The sequence below is a fragment of the Natator depressus genome, chromosome 20 (genome assembly GCF_965152275.1).
Source record: "Natator depressus isolate rNatDep1 chromosome 20, rNatDep2.hap1, whole genome shotgun sequence".
In the NCBI taxonomy this organism is placed as follows: domain Eukaryota; kingdom Metazoa; phylum Chordata; order Testudines; family Cheloniidae; genus Natator; species Natator depressus.
This window is the reverse complement of record NC_134253.1, coordinates 23,079,362-23,094,673: the sequence shown is the minus strand read 5'-3', so window position 1 is coordinate 23,094,673 and position 15,312 is coordinate 23,079,362. Positions and strand designations below refer to the sequence as shown.

Genomic DNA, 15,312 nt, shown 5'->3' with positions numbered 1-15,312 from the left:
GTTCTTACACCTGCCATCTAGAATCATAGAATATCAGGGTTGGAAGGGACCTCAGGAGGTCATCTAGTCCAACCCCCTGCTCAAAGCAGGACCAATCGCCAACTAAATCATCCCAGTCAGGGCTTTGTCAAGCCTGACCTTAAAAATATCTAAGGAAGGAGATTCCACCACCTCCCTAGGTAACGCATTCCAGTGTTTCACCGCCCTCCTAGTGAAAAAGTTTTTCCTAATATCCAACCTAAACCTCCCCCACTGCAACTTGAGACCATTACTCCTTGTTCTGTCACCTGCTACCACTGAGAACAGTCTAGTGCTGGCACTGTCCGGATCCTGGACTCGATGGAGTAGACTGCCTGTCTGATGCAGTCTGGTGTATTCCTGCCCCAGGCTCATGACTTCTGATTGGCGCAGAGCACTGGAAAGGCTTCTGTGAGGGTGCAGAGATGGGCTGGAACCTCTCAGCCAGACCCCAGAAACGTCAGGAGTGTCGGGCCATTGGATTTGATCTTGTTGTTGTTTGCCGCCCAGTTTGGGTCCGGGCTCTGCCCTTGGATGGTGGGGAAATTGACTGAGATCCGCTGCTCTCGTGAGAACACTTAGCTTGCCAGGCAGCCGACCGGAGCTGGTGACCATGGCTGATCCAAAGCTTCAGGCTGGATCAACTGCTGACTCCGGCCCAAATTCAGCCCATCAGACACCCTCCTCTAACCCTCTGCTCCCCTGCCAATAGCGAGACTGGCCACTTCCTTCAGAACTTTCCAGCCCAGAACTTTGCACCCCAAACGTCTTCCCCTTGCTGGGCCTGCACGAAACAGGTGGCTGTTCCATTTACAGAGAAATTGGCTACAAAACATGAATGCTGTGGCTGGGGAAAACCCCTGTGACTTTTCCCATTTTGTCCGTGGCTTTCTTCTGTGTCTGTGACTCACCCCGCAGCAGCGGTTCCTGTGGGGCTGGACCCAGCTCCCCGCTGCAGGTGTCGCCACCCAGAGCACCGGCTCACGGCGCCGCTCAGGTCTGGCCGGGCCAAGCCCAGGTAGCACGCTGATCCTGTACACCAGGGTGCCGTGCCCGGAGCCGAGCGCTGGGCCCAGCTCCCCGGGACACAGGGGCTGCCCGAGCTGCTGCTGCTGCTGCGGGGTGAGTGGGGATAGGGGCAGGGGCTTGCTTTCCAGGCCCACCCCCGAGCCTTGCCTCTGCACTGGGCCAGCATTACCATTGTAGTGCTGGGAGCATTATAGAGCTGCCAGGTGATCTGTCAATAGTAGGATGCCCCCTGCTGGCCAGTTGGAGAACTGCACCGGAGTGTTAGCAATCGGCTGTATTGAGAGACGAGGATGTCACTATTGTGGATGAAGGAAACTGGGTTCTGGGTTTGCAAAATCTCTAGTCTCAGTGGCTTTGGATCTAAGTTCTGTTTCATCGACAGTTAAACCATTTCAAAGCTCAGATAAGGCTCCGGTTTTAGTAATGTGGATTTCTCTTCTCCTTGCCTCATCTAGAAAATCTAGAGTTAGAATAATAACTTAAAAAAAAAAAATGTTTCGGAAAGGATATAAAGCTTCATGATTCAAGGCATATGCCCCAGCCTTTAACTGCGGGGGGCCAGAGACATCTTTCCCTGTCAGCAGGTTATCCTGTCATGCACTAATTGAGAGTTTCTTGCACCATCCTCTAAGGCAGTTCATATTGATTCCTAGATTAAGGCCAGAATGAACCGTTATGATGATTTAATAGCCACATGGGGAGAAGGTTTCCAGTAGCTGAGGCCTCTTGTTCTAGCAGAGAAAGACAGAACGAGATCTGATGGCCGGAAGATGAAGCTAGGTAGACCCCTCCAGGTACAGGTTTGGGCCAACTCATCGGAGGGATGTGGTGGATCCTCCATCGCTCGAAGTCTTTGACCTTGAATCCGTGACCTCCTGCGTCCTGCAACCGGAGGATTCCCTCCAGAGGTGGTTGCACTGAGCCCCTCCTCACGGTGGAGCGGCCTTGTGCGTCATGGAGATTCCCATCTGGGCTTAGCAGAGGCGGGATCCTGGCCTAGACTGAAACCTGTTCTGATCCAGGCTGAGTTGGAGATGCCTGGGGCAGATGAGCTGGGGGGTTGAGGGGGTGGGGGTGTATGTACTGAGCCTCTGCACCAACGACCTTCACATGATCTTGTTGCTCGCCCCATAACTCTGCCCGTGCTCCAGGTTTTGCCAGTACCAGGCCTTCCTGCAGGTGGTGAAGGAGCTCAATGACTTTGCTGGGCAGAGGGAGGTGGTGGCGGAGAACCTGATGACACAGATCTGCATGGAGCTCTCTAAGAATGCCCAGGAGCTCAAGCAGGAGAGGAAATTGGTAATGCTTTCCCCCTCCCTGTCTTCCAGTGCAACTGTCCAGGGCTTAGTAATATCTAGGGGGGTGGGGGATGTGGATCCAGCTAAGCCCTGAGCATCCTTTGCGGCCGGGTTACATACGTGGGGTCCCCACTGAGCCTGAAGAGCTTGGGTAATGGTACCAGCCAAGTGTGCCTCTTTGCAGGGCCCACCCACTAGGGGGAAACAGCCTGCTACTGCCTTGAAGTAAAGTACCGGGGCCTTTGGCTCAAGTGGTAGAGGAGGGTGCTTTTAGCTCCAATGGGACCCAGGTTCAGTCCCTGCAGATGCTGCGTCCCTTGGGTGAGAATTTCGGCCAGCTCGCTGTAATGACTGACGTTCCCTCTGGGAGTTGGGGCCACCTCTGCCTTCCTGGAGGGTTTGCACGTGGCTGGACATGGGATCAGTGGGCACATCGTAGGGTGCAGTAGTCACGCTGCTTTTGAGGAGCTTTTTTAGAACCTGGGGAACTACCAAAATTGCCGTCCTCCTGGAGAGGAGAAGGGACGTGTACGTGCCCCGTGGTGCTGCTGTAATACAGCTTATAGGGGTTCAGGAGCATCCCTGGACTGGGGCTGTCTAAGTGTTACCGTAATACACCTAATAAATAGCCAACAGCAGGACATTCATCAAGGCACTATCAATGAATAACGTACAGCGCCTAGCACCATGGAGCCCTGGCCGCTACTGTAATACACCTAATGAATACATTAGCCAACACCAGAGCGTTCTTCATCACAGCCTGAATTTTCAGAAGTGCCTAGTGATTTGGGGCCCTTGAGACTTCTTAAAGGGACCCCGACTTTTTCACTGGGGCAGGGTGCTTGGTGCTGTCTGAAAATCAGGGTCAGTTTAAGGAATCTCAAACTTCCCAAATCTCTAGCCACTTCTGCAAATTCTGGTTGTGATGAAGAACGTTCTGGTGTTGGCTAATTTATTCGTTAGGTGTATTATGGTAGAGGCCAGGGCTCCTTGGTGCTAGGCGCTGTACGTTATTCATTGGTAGTGCCTTGCCGCGCTAGGTGCGGTACAAACACAGAACGGAGAGACGGCTGAAAATCACGAGGTTCTGCTGATGTTTCTCCTCTTTGCAGCACTTCCAGGAGGGCCGGCGAGCCCAGCAGCAGCTAGAAAACTCCTTCAAACAACTCGAAAACGTGAGTCCCGGGGAACAGGGCCAGCTGTTTACGTTCTGTTCATGCTCGCTTTGGGCCTGATCCAAGCTCTTTGGAGCCGCTGGGAGCCTTTCCACTGGCCGCGAGGAAGCTTTGGATGGCACTCGCCGAGACCCAGCTGCACGGGTCAGCTGGTGCTTTGCAGAGAGCACAGCTGGTGGAAGGAAATGCCTTCAGTAGAATGAAAGGGGCTTTATTCAGAGGAAGTCCAGAACATGTGCAGCAAAACTGTTCTGTGGTTCGGGTGGGGGGAAGGCTAGAAGTCAGGACTCCTGGGTTCTGTTGCTAACTCAGGGAAGGGAGTGGGCTCTGATGCATGAGACAAGGGGTTCTCAAACTTCATTGCACCATGACGCCCTTCTGACAACAAAATTTACTATATGACCCCAGGAGGGGGGACTGAAGCCGAAGCGCCTCCCCCCGCACCCAGTCCCGCCATCCCGGGTGCGGGGGCCAAAGCCAGAGTCCCCCGTCAGTGGGGTCCAAAGCCCAAGGGCTTCAGCTCCAGGCAGGGGGCCTGTAACCTGTGCCCCGCCACCCAGGGCTGAAGCCCTCAGGCTTCTGCTTTGGCCCCAGGCAGTGGGGCTCGGGCTTTGGCCCTGGGCCCCAGCAAGTCTAACGCCAGCCCTGGCAACCCCGCGAAAGTAGGGTCGTGACCCACAGTTTGAGAACTGCTGCATTAGACCAATGGGAGGTGCTGGGAGTCAGGACTCCTGGGTTCTGTTTCGAGCTCTGGGAGGGGAGTTGGGTCTAGTGGCTTAGTTGGGAGTCAGGACACCTTGGTTCCATTCCCACCTCTGCCACACACTCACTCCATGCTTTAGGGCAAGTCCCTTAACCTCTCACCTTAGCTTCCTCCTCTGTAACGGGGGAGAGTCCCTGAGCCCCCTCCCCTGTGGTTCCCCCAAATCCTGTGGGTGGGAAGGGGCTGTGCGCTCAGGCAAGGTAACGCTGGCTTGTATACCCGCCGTCCCCCCCTTCCCGCCCCCCACAGAGCAAACGCAAGTTCGAGCGGGACTGCAGGGAGGCGGAGAAAGCTATGCTGGCGGCCGAGAAGCTCGACCAGGACCTGAATGCCACCAAGGCGGACGTGGAGAAGGTTGGAACACTGCTGTCTCCTTGGCTTGAATCCCTCTAGCGTGGGCCTGTTGGGGATGGGGGAACCATCAGGCGGCATGGGAATGGGTCCAGCAGGATAGGAGGGGACCCATTGGGTGATGTAGTCCATGGGTTTTGCTAGCTGCTTCACAGATTGGTATGAAGACCAGGTTTCTGCCCCAAAGAGCTGACCATCCAGAACTGGCCACGTTCAGAGAGGCTGCATTAGAGAAAGAGAGGATCGTGCCGGAGTTCAGGCTTGGAGAGATCTTGGTTCAGTTCCTGGCTCTGCCATAGACCGCCCCCCCCAGCCCCAGGTGACCTAGGGCCAGTCACTTCATCTGTGCCTCAGTTTCACACTCTCTGTGATGGGGCTAACGATCCTTCTTGAGGCTGTTCAGGCTGACCTCTCAGGGGCCGTGTCTGCAGCACCTGGCACGATGCAGGGGCGCCCCCCCCCCCCAGCCTTACCAGAGGGTGCAGTGATGGGGGGTGGGGGGGTTAACTGTATGGTGCAGGGGAGAAGAGCAGGCGGGAGAGAGGTCCTCCCCAGGGCTTGCTATTGAGGATGGGGAGTTTGCCCCCGGCCCAGGGTTTGAATATAAGGGATTCCCTGGGCTGCGTCTGCCCCCGGGGACAGAGCTGGGCCTGGTGTGACGATCGCTCTAACCCCGGCAGGCGAAGCAGCAAGCCAATCTGCGCAGTCACATGGCGGAAGAGAGCAAGAACGAATACGCCTCCTTCCTGCAGAAATTCAACCGGGACCAGAGCCAGTTCTACTTCCTGGAGATGCCGCAGATCTTCAATGTAAGCCCCTCCCCTTGACTATAAGCTCCTCCCCATCAATATAAGCCCCTTCTACTTAATCTTAGCCCTGCCTCCTCCTTTCTGTCCTTCCCTTCTTTTTCTTTCCTTCTTCATGCCAGTTATACCAATATAATAATGATGCCTAGCTCTTATCTGTGGATCTCAAAGCCCTTCACAAAAGGTATCATTATCCATGTTTTACAGATGGGGAAACTGAGGCATAGAGAAGGAAAGTGATTTTTCCCAAGGTCACCAAGCAGGCCAGTGGCAGAGCCAAAAATAGAACCTAGGTCTCCGAGGCCCCGTGCAGTGCTCTAACCACTAGACCAGGTTTTGACATGTTGGAAGTCCAAGCCATGGGCCAGGACTCTGCTGTGCTTGGTGCTGTCTAAACACGGAACAAGTTGTCGTCACTGCCCCAGACAGCTTCCAGCCTAAGTAAGGAAATAGATGGGAATAGAACAGCCTGTGCACTATGGGGAGTTGTGGTGCTTTCACTACGTAGCTTTTGTGTGTGAATCTTGGGAAGGTCCTGGTCTCGTAGCCTGCGGAACTCACTGCTCAAGGATGGCAAAGTACACACGTGAGAAAGTATTTCTTCCTCGTCTACTAAAACTGAAAGGTGGAAAATTCAAAACACACATCCCATTGCTCTTGTGTTGTGGGAACAGCCCTATTCGATCTTCCCTTCTCAGTCCCACCCATTATTGTGTGGATTTCTGTGGGGTCTCATCCCCAAGGTAAACAACTCTAGCCTTTTTCAATCAAACTAGCTGCCCGTCCAGCGCATAGGACTCCTGGGTCCTATATCTGGCTCTTCCACTGGCCTGCTGCGTGACTTTAGGCAAGTCACGCCCCCTCTCTGTGCCTCAGTTTCCCCATACGTGAAATGGGGATAATGGCACTGACCTCCTTTGTAAAGCACTGGGAGATCTGTGGATAAAGCACTTTATAAGAGCTGGGTATTAATAATAATAATTTAATAATGTAGTCTTTTCCAGGGCTTTTATCATTCTCACTGTTTTCTGCTCCCTGCCCCTTGCAGAAGCTGCAGGAGATGGACGAAAGGCGGACGGTACGGCTGAAGGAAGGCTACGGCATCTTCTCCGAGACTGAGCGGCAAGTCATGCCCATCATCGGCAAGTGCCTAGATGGCATGAAGGCAGCGGCTGACTCAGTGAACGAGAAGAACGTGGGTCCTGCTCTCTCTTTAAATGTAGTGCCCCAGGAGTGGAAAGCCCATTGGAGTTGCTACAGCACCTGCCCTCCAATAGGAAGGCAGACCTCCCCCGCCCCCCAAAGTAGGTGGGGCTAACTGGGTGGGATCCAGGTGTCATAACCTCCCCCCTCCACTAGGGGCCCCGGGCCAGCATGGGGGCAGTTTTGCTTTTACTTCACCTGGAGGAGTTAAGTCAGTCTGGCCCCAGATCGCAAACCCAGAGGGATTTGTGGGTATTTGTGTCTTAGGGAATGGGAAAAGGACCCAGGCATCCTGACTCCAGCTCACCCTGCTCTAACCACCACACCTGCTCCTCTTGCAGACCTAGGGAGTCAGGACCCTGCGAGGGGAGTGGGGTCTAGTGGAGGGGGGATAGGGCTGAGAGTCAGGACGCCTGGGTCCTATTTGGACTTGTGTCCATGGATAGAATAAGGGTTGGCGTCCGGTCTGTAGAGATCAATGTGGAGCGGGGGAAGAGCCCATTTCAAGGAGCTGGAGCCCAGCCCTGCGTGCAAGTGTTTCTGGGGAGATGGGAACGCTGCAGCGAAGAGGAGCGGGCGCTAGGTGGGGAGGGTAGCAGCTCTGGTTCTCCCGGCGGTGACGCCCTCCCCCTCGCCCCACCGCCGGCAGGACTCCCAGGTGCTGATCGAATTACACAAGTCTGGCTTCGAGAGGCCGGGAGACGTGGACTTCGAAGACTTCAGCCAGCCTATCAACCGCACCTCTTCGGACAGCAGCCTGGGGACGCCCCGGGGCACCCTGGATGGCCGGCTGGACCCCCGCCTGCTAGGCAAGAACAAAGGGAAGCGCTGGCTCTTCAGCAAGAAGAATAAGGTAGGAACTGGCAGTAAGGCCCTGAGTCCCTGGCTCTGGGCACTGCTTGGGCTGGGGCAGCTCAGCCTGGCTGGAACTCGGAGCAGGACCTTGCAGTCGAAGCACTGCATTGGGAGTCAGGACTCCTGGGTTCTAGTCCCAGCTGTGGCAGGTGAGTGGGGGGTGAGTCTAGTGGCTAGAGCAGGGGGGCTGGGAGTCAGGACTCCTGGGTTCTGTTCACAGCTCCAGGAGTCCTGACTCCCAGCCCCAGCCCCAGCCCCAGCCCCACTCCCCTCCCGGAGTTATGACTAGCACCCATGAGTCCTGACTCCCTGCCCTAACCACTAGATGCCACGCCCCCCCCCCCCACTCCTACACTACCAATTGGCATGAGCCCGTCCATATCTCCTTCTGCCCCTTTGTCTAGCCTACTAGCTATGCAGAGGGGCAGGTGCTACCAGGCGCCGGTCCTGGGCCACATCCCTTATCAACTGTAGAGGAACAGCTGCCAAATGCAGTTCTGGGGGCTCTGGGCCTCAGCTGCTGCCCCCCCCCCGGCCCGAGCGCTGCTAAGATGCCCGGGTAGGTAGTGGCCTGCAACCCCCTTTGCTGCAGGCTACACCCCCGTTTGACCCCGGTCTCTGATCGTTCTCCCTGGCTGCATCTTCCTGCCTGTGCATGATGCCATAAAAGAGCATTAAGCCCCGTCTTTCTTGAGCGCTGGACGGGTGTGAGCCAGCGAGGCTGAGACGCTAATAATTAACCAGTTCTGGAGCGCACGATGCAAATCAGCCAGCATGAGCCCCTCTCTTTCTGTCTCCTCCACCGCTGGCCCTGCCCAATCCTCTTGTCCTCCATGAGTCACGTCCGAGGCACCCCTCCCTCCCGCGCCCCAGGAGAGCAGCCTTGGGAACATGCTGTTCCAACAAGGAATCTTGACCTGGCTTTTACGCCAGGTTAGAGCTCTTGGGGCAGGGAGGGGGTGGGTGTGTTTTTTGCATCTTGGTTCTGGGATCCCTGAATAACTGTGAGGCTGTTTATTAATAACCTGCCCCCCCACACACACACACACACTCCCTGTGGAATGGGTCAGGATCAATGATGGCCGTGCTCCGGGCCAGCTCTTTCGTGTGTGGGATCCTTTTCAAAATAATAAAAAAAAACTCGGTCTCCCAACACGCCCGGTTTAGCAAGAGGCTTGTTAGCAAAAGCAGGTCACAGCCACATGCGTCTCAGCCCTTTGAAACCCGCCCCCCAGGGTCACGTCTGTGTTTGTAGGATTTCTCTTCCGTCCTCTTCCCCCATGTGTTACCTGTGTCCTAACCCCCATGTCCCGTCTGTACTGTGCAGAACAGAGATCACCCCAGATCACACTGGTCAGAGTGGCCACGGCCTTGGGTGTTTTTTTTTTTTTTCTCCACCTTCCTCTGCAGCATGGGGTGTGAGTCGGTTTATCTGGGTTTATCTCACTTAATTCCCTGCCGATGCAGGGCCCCAGGGAGGGGTCCCTCCGATTCTCTGCCTGCGGCATGTGTTAGTTTAGTCTCTAGTGGGCTGTATTTGGCCTGTTGGCTTTAGTGTGCAGGTGCTGGGTGGGTGACACAGGAGGTCAGACTGAGGCCAGAACGGAGCCCCGATCCGAACCGCTGACCTGGCTGTCCTCTGAGCTCTGCTCCCCCGCGTCACGTTTGTCCTTTGCATGCTCCATCTTCCTCCAGCGTCCACATTCTGGCTGCATTCTCCCCTTTCCCCTTGTACATCCCGGCCTGCGTGGGAGGCTAGCGCAGGCTGCTGTTCTGAGGAAGGGACACGTTTCTGGCGGAGAAATCCTTGGGGATGGGGGCAATAGTGCAGTCAGCTCCCTTCGGCTTTTCTGGGCTTTTCTATAACTCTCACCGAGGCTCGTCACAATTCGGGGCAACGGCAGCGGTCCCCTTTCTGCAGGGAGCCCCAAGTCTCGCTCCCTTCTGCCAGGGGGAGTCCCAGGCTGCACGGTTCCCTGCCTTCACTGTGCGTTTCCTAGCAAGGACAGCCCTGCTGAGAATGGAGGGATTGCTTCAGATCTGTGTTACGCCTTCATGCTTAAGATAAAGAGCATTACAGAGAGAACCTCTACGAACAATAAAAGAACCCAAATGCCTGCTAGCAAGCTCCCCCGGTATCACCCTGCCCTTCCCATTCCTTTGCGGTTCCTCTGCACTTCAGCTCCCAACAGCCCCCCCCGCCTTAGGAGGCCCCTGTCAGCCAAGTCCTTTCAAGGCTCCCTGAGGATCCGGCCCCTCCGTGGACCAGTCCGTTGGATCAGAAAGAAGGCTCTGATCTAGCTAGAACCCTGGCTTTTATCCAGATCGTCTCTTCCTGGTCTATGGGGCTCTGGAGAATCCGATTTGAACAAGGACATGGATGCCTCCCCAGGTGGCCAACCGAGTTAATTAGCATTCCCCCTCCCTCTTGGAGAGGGTACACCCCACGCACACCCAGCCTGGTGCATTTTCATACAGCGCTCCCCCAAGGTATGAACTCTTAACACAGGGAAGTGCAGCTTCATTCAGGAAAGTTTCTCTTCATTCCGTCCGGCTTGTACAGGATATTAGGGGTTACTGTCAGTCTGTCACAGGGCTGTCCCATCTCTCTGATGCTGGGGATCCTGGAGCTGCTGTCTAGTGAAAGATGGTTTGGAGGCCCCATTTGGTCACGCAGTGCATAAAGACAGGTTTCAGAGTGGCAGCCGTGTAAGTCTGTATCAGCAAAAAGAACGAGGAGTACTTGTGGCACTTTAAAAACTAACAACTGTATTTGAGCATAAGTTTTCGTGGGCTAAAGCCCACTTCATCAGATGCATGCAGTGGAAAATACAGTAGGAAGACACACACACACACACACACACACACATATATGAAAAAATGGGGGTTGCCATACCAACTCTAACGAGACTCATCGATTAAGGTGGGCTATTATCAGCAGGAGGAAAAAAAAACTTTTGTAGTGATGATCAGGATGGCCCATTTCAAACAGTTGACAAGAAGGTGTGAGTAACAGTAGAGAAACAGTCTGTTTCTTCACTTCAGCAGGTGGGTATTGTAGTTGTAAGAATGCTTGATAGAGATCTTGTAGGTGTTTGTCCCTGTCTGAGGGGTTGGCGCAAATGCGGTTGTATCGTAGAGCTTGGCTGTAGACAATGGATCGTGTGATGTGGTCTGGATGAAAGCTGGAGGCATGTAGGTAAGGATAGCAGTCAGTAGGTTTCCGGTATAGGGTGGTGTTTGTGACCATCGCTTATTAGCACCGTAGTGCTCAGGAAGTGGATCTCTTGTGTAGACTGGTCCAAGCTGAGGTTGAAGGTGGGATGGAAATTGTTGAAATCATGGTGGAATTCCTCAAGGGCTTCTTTTCCGTGGGTCCAGATGATGAAGATGTCATCAATGTAGCGCAAGTAGAGTAGGGGTGTTAGGGGACGAGAGCTGAGGAAGCGTTGTTCTAAGTCAGCCACAAAAATGTTGGCATCCTGTGGGGTCGTGCGGGTACCCATAGCAGTGACACTGACTTGAAGGTATACATTGTCCCCAAATGTGAAATAGTTATGGGTGGGGACAAAGTTCAGCCACCAGGTTTGCTGTGACATTATCGGGGAATTCCACCATGATTCTGCCTTTGAGGAATTCCACTATGATTTCAACAATTTCCATCCCACCATCAACCTCAGCCTGGATGAGTCCACACGAGATCCACCTGCTGAAGTGAAGAAACAGATTGACAGAGCCAGAAGAGTACCCAGAAGTCACCTTACTACAGGACAGGCCCAACAAAGAAAGTAACAGAACACCACTAGCCATCATCTTCAGCCCCCAACTAAAATCTCTCCAGTGCATCACCAAGGATCTACAACCTATGCTGAAGGACGATCCTTCACTCCCACAGATCTTGGGAGACAGGCCAGTCCTCGCTTACAGACAGCTCCTCAACCTGAAGCAAATACTCACCAGCAACCACACAACCAAAAACACTAACCTAGGAACCTGTCCTTGCAACAAAGTCTGTTGCCAACTGTGTCCACATATCTATTCAGGGGACGCCATCATAGGACCTAATCACATCAGCCACACTATCAGAGGCTCGTTCACCTGCACATCTACCAATGTGATATGTGCCAGCAATGGCCCCTGCCATTTACATTGGCCAAACTGGACAGTCTCTACATAAAAGAATAAATGGACACAAATCAGATGTCAAGAATTATAATATTCAAAAACCAGTTGGAGTACACTTCAACCTCCCTGGTCACTCAATTACAGACCTAAAAGTCACAATTCTTCAACAAAAAAACTTCAAAAACAGACTCCAAGGAGAAACTGCAGAACTGGAATTAATTTGCAAACTATTTACCATTAACTTAGGCTTGAATAAAGACTGGGAGTGGATGGGTCATTACACAAACTAAAAGCTATTTCCCCATGCTAATTTTCCCCCTACTGTTGTTCACACCTTCTTGTCAACTGTTTGAAATGGGCCATCCTGATTATCACTACAAAAGTTTTTTTCTCCTGCTGATAATAGCCCACCTTAATCGATGAGTCTCGTTAGAGTTGGTATGGCAACCCCCATTTTTTCATTTGTGTGTGTGTGTGTGTGTGATCTTCCTATTGTATTTTCCACTGCATGCATCTGATAAAGTGGGCTTTAGCCCACGAAAACGTACGTTCAAATAAATTTGTTAGTCTCTAAGGTGCCACAAGTACTCCTCGTTCTTTCTGCAGTGCATAAAGGGGACTTAATGTGGGTGGAGAAGACCCTGTTCAGGGACCTCCCAGGCCAGCATGGAGCTGGCATAAGGGCCTAGCCCCCAGCATACTGGGGACATGGCCAGCGTGATCCACGCTATGGCTTTTTCCGCTGCCTGGGACCAATGGGAAGCAGAGAGTAAGTTAGAGCGGCCCTCAGGAAGGACGTTGAGCAGGAGAAGGGGGCGGGGAAGGGCTGAGTGAAGCCCAATTGGTTAGTAGGCCAAGTACCCCCCCCCCCCCCCGCTCCAGATCTGGCCGGCCAATCAGCAAAGCTGGAAGGGGACTCCCAGCTTATGGCAGCCTGTAGAAAAGGACCTGGGCTCTAGCACTCTGCACGCCGAGCCACTACTATGCCCCAGGCTCCGTGGGCCTCCCTGGGTGTGCTGGGCCCATTTCACAGGCACTGCTGGACGGGTCAAGTTTTCCCTCCCTCACCCACCCCAGAGGGAACTTCTTGCTCTCCTCGTCTCGCGCCTGTTTCATAGCCAAGCCGCTTGCTGCTTCGCTTTGTTGCATGCGCTAAAAACTCCTACCTGGCAACACGCAGACATCGATGCTCGGCGCCCTGCGTCCGTCTGGGAGCGGGGTGGCATGGGGAAAACCCGAAGGGGTCTCCCCTGTAGGAGGTAGCCCACTGGTGGGAAACCCAAGCTGTGGTTTGGATCTGGGGTTTCTGGCTTGGGGCCCCATTTCCCCTCTGCCAGCAGGGGTATAAAAATAGCATCTCGCCTCTTCTCACCCCTGGAGCTGGAGCTGCATTGGGGGTAGGGCACATTGTGCCATGCGGCAAGCAGGGGGCATTGGTGCCATGCAGGGGTGGGTAAGGAGGGTGACGAGATAAGGAGGCCTAGGGAACATATATCCAAGGCAGAGACTTTAGGGCATCAGTCCCTACCCCCTGACTAGCCATGTGTTCCCATGATTGCTTCCTGCAGACCCTTCTATCCTGCCTTCAGATTTCCACACCCCTCTCCTTCCCCCCCCCCCCCCCCACTCCAGCTGAGGTAGGTGACCTCTGGGGTGAGGGTGTATCAGTTAACCAAAAGCTCCCTCTATGGGGGGATATGTCATGGGGTGCAAGGCACTCAAGAAGGGGTGGGGGGGAGTTATCATATGGAAGGATCCCTATGGAGGGACTAATAGCTTACTGTAAGGGGTGGGGTAGGGGAATGGATATTCCCCCCACACCCTGGCAGGGGTTTGCTAAAGGGAATGAGACCAACAGACCACACTGAAGCTGGCAGGAATTTAGGCCTGGATCCAGCGAAACTCTTCAAGCTGCCCTAGTGGGGGGGCCTGTGATGGGAAGGGGTGCAGGCTGGTCTTGGGGAGGTAGGCTGAGAGAGTGAGATCGGGGGGGGGGGTATACACAGGCCTGTAGGAGCAAAGCAGCCTCTGGTTTAGCAGACAAGGGACCTTCATGTTGCTCATCTCCTGTTGTAACATGCCCCCCTCCCCAAGTCTCCTTACCATCTCCCATGATGCATTATGGTCTCCCCTCTTTGTGAGGGTAGGTGGTGCATCATGGGAGACATGAACAAAGTTCACTTTTCCCACCAAAGTGCCCCTCTACAAAGAGGAAGGTGGGAGCCGAAAGCTGGGTCCTCTTCTCGGTGTCAAGCTTCCCAGTCACATGGGTGCGAGGAAGGGTCAAGGGTGCAGGGTGGGGCCCAATCCATGGTGTCAGTCACACCCCTGGTGCAGGATGGGACCCCAAGGGTTTAACACAGGAGTATTTCCAAGGGTCTTAGGGGAATTAGGCACCCAAAGTCCTTTGTCTTCCCATGGGACTCGGGTCCCTTTAGGATCATTTGAACAATACTTGGCCTTGAAAGGGTTCTGAGCCTAATCCCCTTCCCTTCGCTGCTGGGATTCCCTACACGTGGGAGACAGCCAAAATGGGTGGTGGGCCTCCCCCTCCTCCCCCTCGCTGCCCCCGGCTGGTGGGTTGTGATGGTGCAGCTTGTCCTGACCCCTCTCCCCTTTACTCCCTGTGCTGTGTTGGGGGATTTTTTGTGTGTGTGCGTGCCTGTTTATTTTCTTACAGAGTTCTCTCCATTGTGTGTCCCCATGTGTTCTGTTGTCCCTTTGTCTGTCCCTAGCTCCCACCCCCTCCCCTCTCCCCGGTGATCTCTGCCCCTCCTCCTCCTTCCTCGTCTGCCACCAACGGACCTCCATCCCCCAAATTCACCCGGGACCCTCTGTCTTACTGTCTGAATGAGATCAATAAGACAGTCAAACCCCGCATCGCCTCCTTCCGCAGCCTCAAACGGGGGGTAAGTTTTGTGTCTTGTCTTTTGCTTTGTACCAACCCGGGGGAAGTTGCTGCTGTTATGAAGGGCACCTGCAAAGAGAGAAACACAGCGGGGCTGTGCAGGAAGGAGGCTTAAAGGTTTTTTTTAAGGCCCTTTTGCACCTACTTTGGCTTTCTGGCAAAACCCCCCTGAAAATGGAACTATTCAGAAATGCTACCGTAGTGCCTCCTGGGAGCTGTAGTTCTCGTGCCTTATGAGCCCATTGTCCTCTGGACCAGGCTCCCTGGTTGGACAACATTTCCCATAATGCACCATGGTGTGGCCTCTTTGTAAGGAGGGGTGGTGCATCATGGGAGATGCAGTCCCATCCGGCGCCGAGCTCACAAAGGAGAATAGGAATATGCAGTTCGGTTGCTTCATGTCCCTGTTCTCCGCTGTGAGCTCGGCTCCTGATGGGACTGCATCTCCCATGATGCACCACCTCCCCCTACAAAGAGGGCAGGCTGTGGTGCATTATGGGAGATGTAGTCTGCTGAAGGAGCTTGACAGAGACTAACTGAACTACAACTCCCAGGAGGCACCGCGGCAGCATAGTCAAATCTAAATGCCTTGGGATTCAGGTCTTTGTTTTGCTCAATGAGAACATCAGATCTTTCTGCCCAAAGCAGATGCGCTTCCCCAAAATCCCCAAATCCAAGTTTTTCCCATAAAAATTCAGTTTCCATGGGAATTTTCACCTAGCCCCAGCATGCACCCAATTATTTCTTATTTTACTGGTCAGTTCTTAAACCCCCATGTTCT

The 15,312-nt window shown here is 54.0% G+C and overlaps 1 protein-coding gene across 3 annotated transcripts in view; it reads left to right on the top strand.

The window, feature by feature from the left end:
- The window catches only part of TRIP10 (thyroid hormone receptor interactor 10), a 72,528-nt gene that overhangs the window by 50,193 nt on the left and 7,023 nt on the right, over nt 1-15,312 (top strand). For 2 of the 3 annotated variants that reach the window (XM_074934935.1, XM_074934934.1), the window contains 7 exons: nt 2,199-2,346; nt 3,458-3,520; nt 4,533-4,637; nt 5,315-5,443; nt 6,489-6,635; nt 7,293-7,496; nt 14,359-14,532. In XM_074934935.1, the coding sequence (XP_074791036.1) occupies nt 2,199-2,346; nt 3,458-3,520; nt 4,533-4,637; nt 5,315-5,443; nt 6,489-6,635; nt 7,293-7,496; nt 14,359-14,532 (970 nt within the window). The remainder of the gene's footprint in view (nt 1-2,198; nt 2,347-3,457; nt 3,521-4,532; nt 4,638-5,314; nt 5,444-6,488; nt 6,636-7,292; nt 7,497-14,358; nt 14,533-15,312) is intronic. The other variant, XM_074934936.1, reaches the window with a different exon arrangement.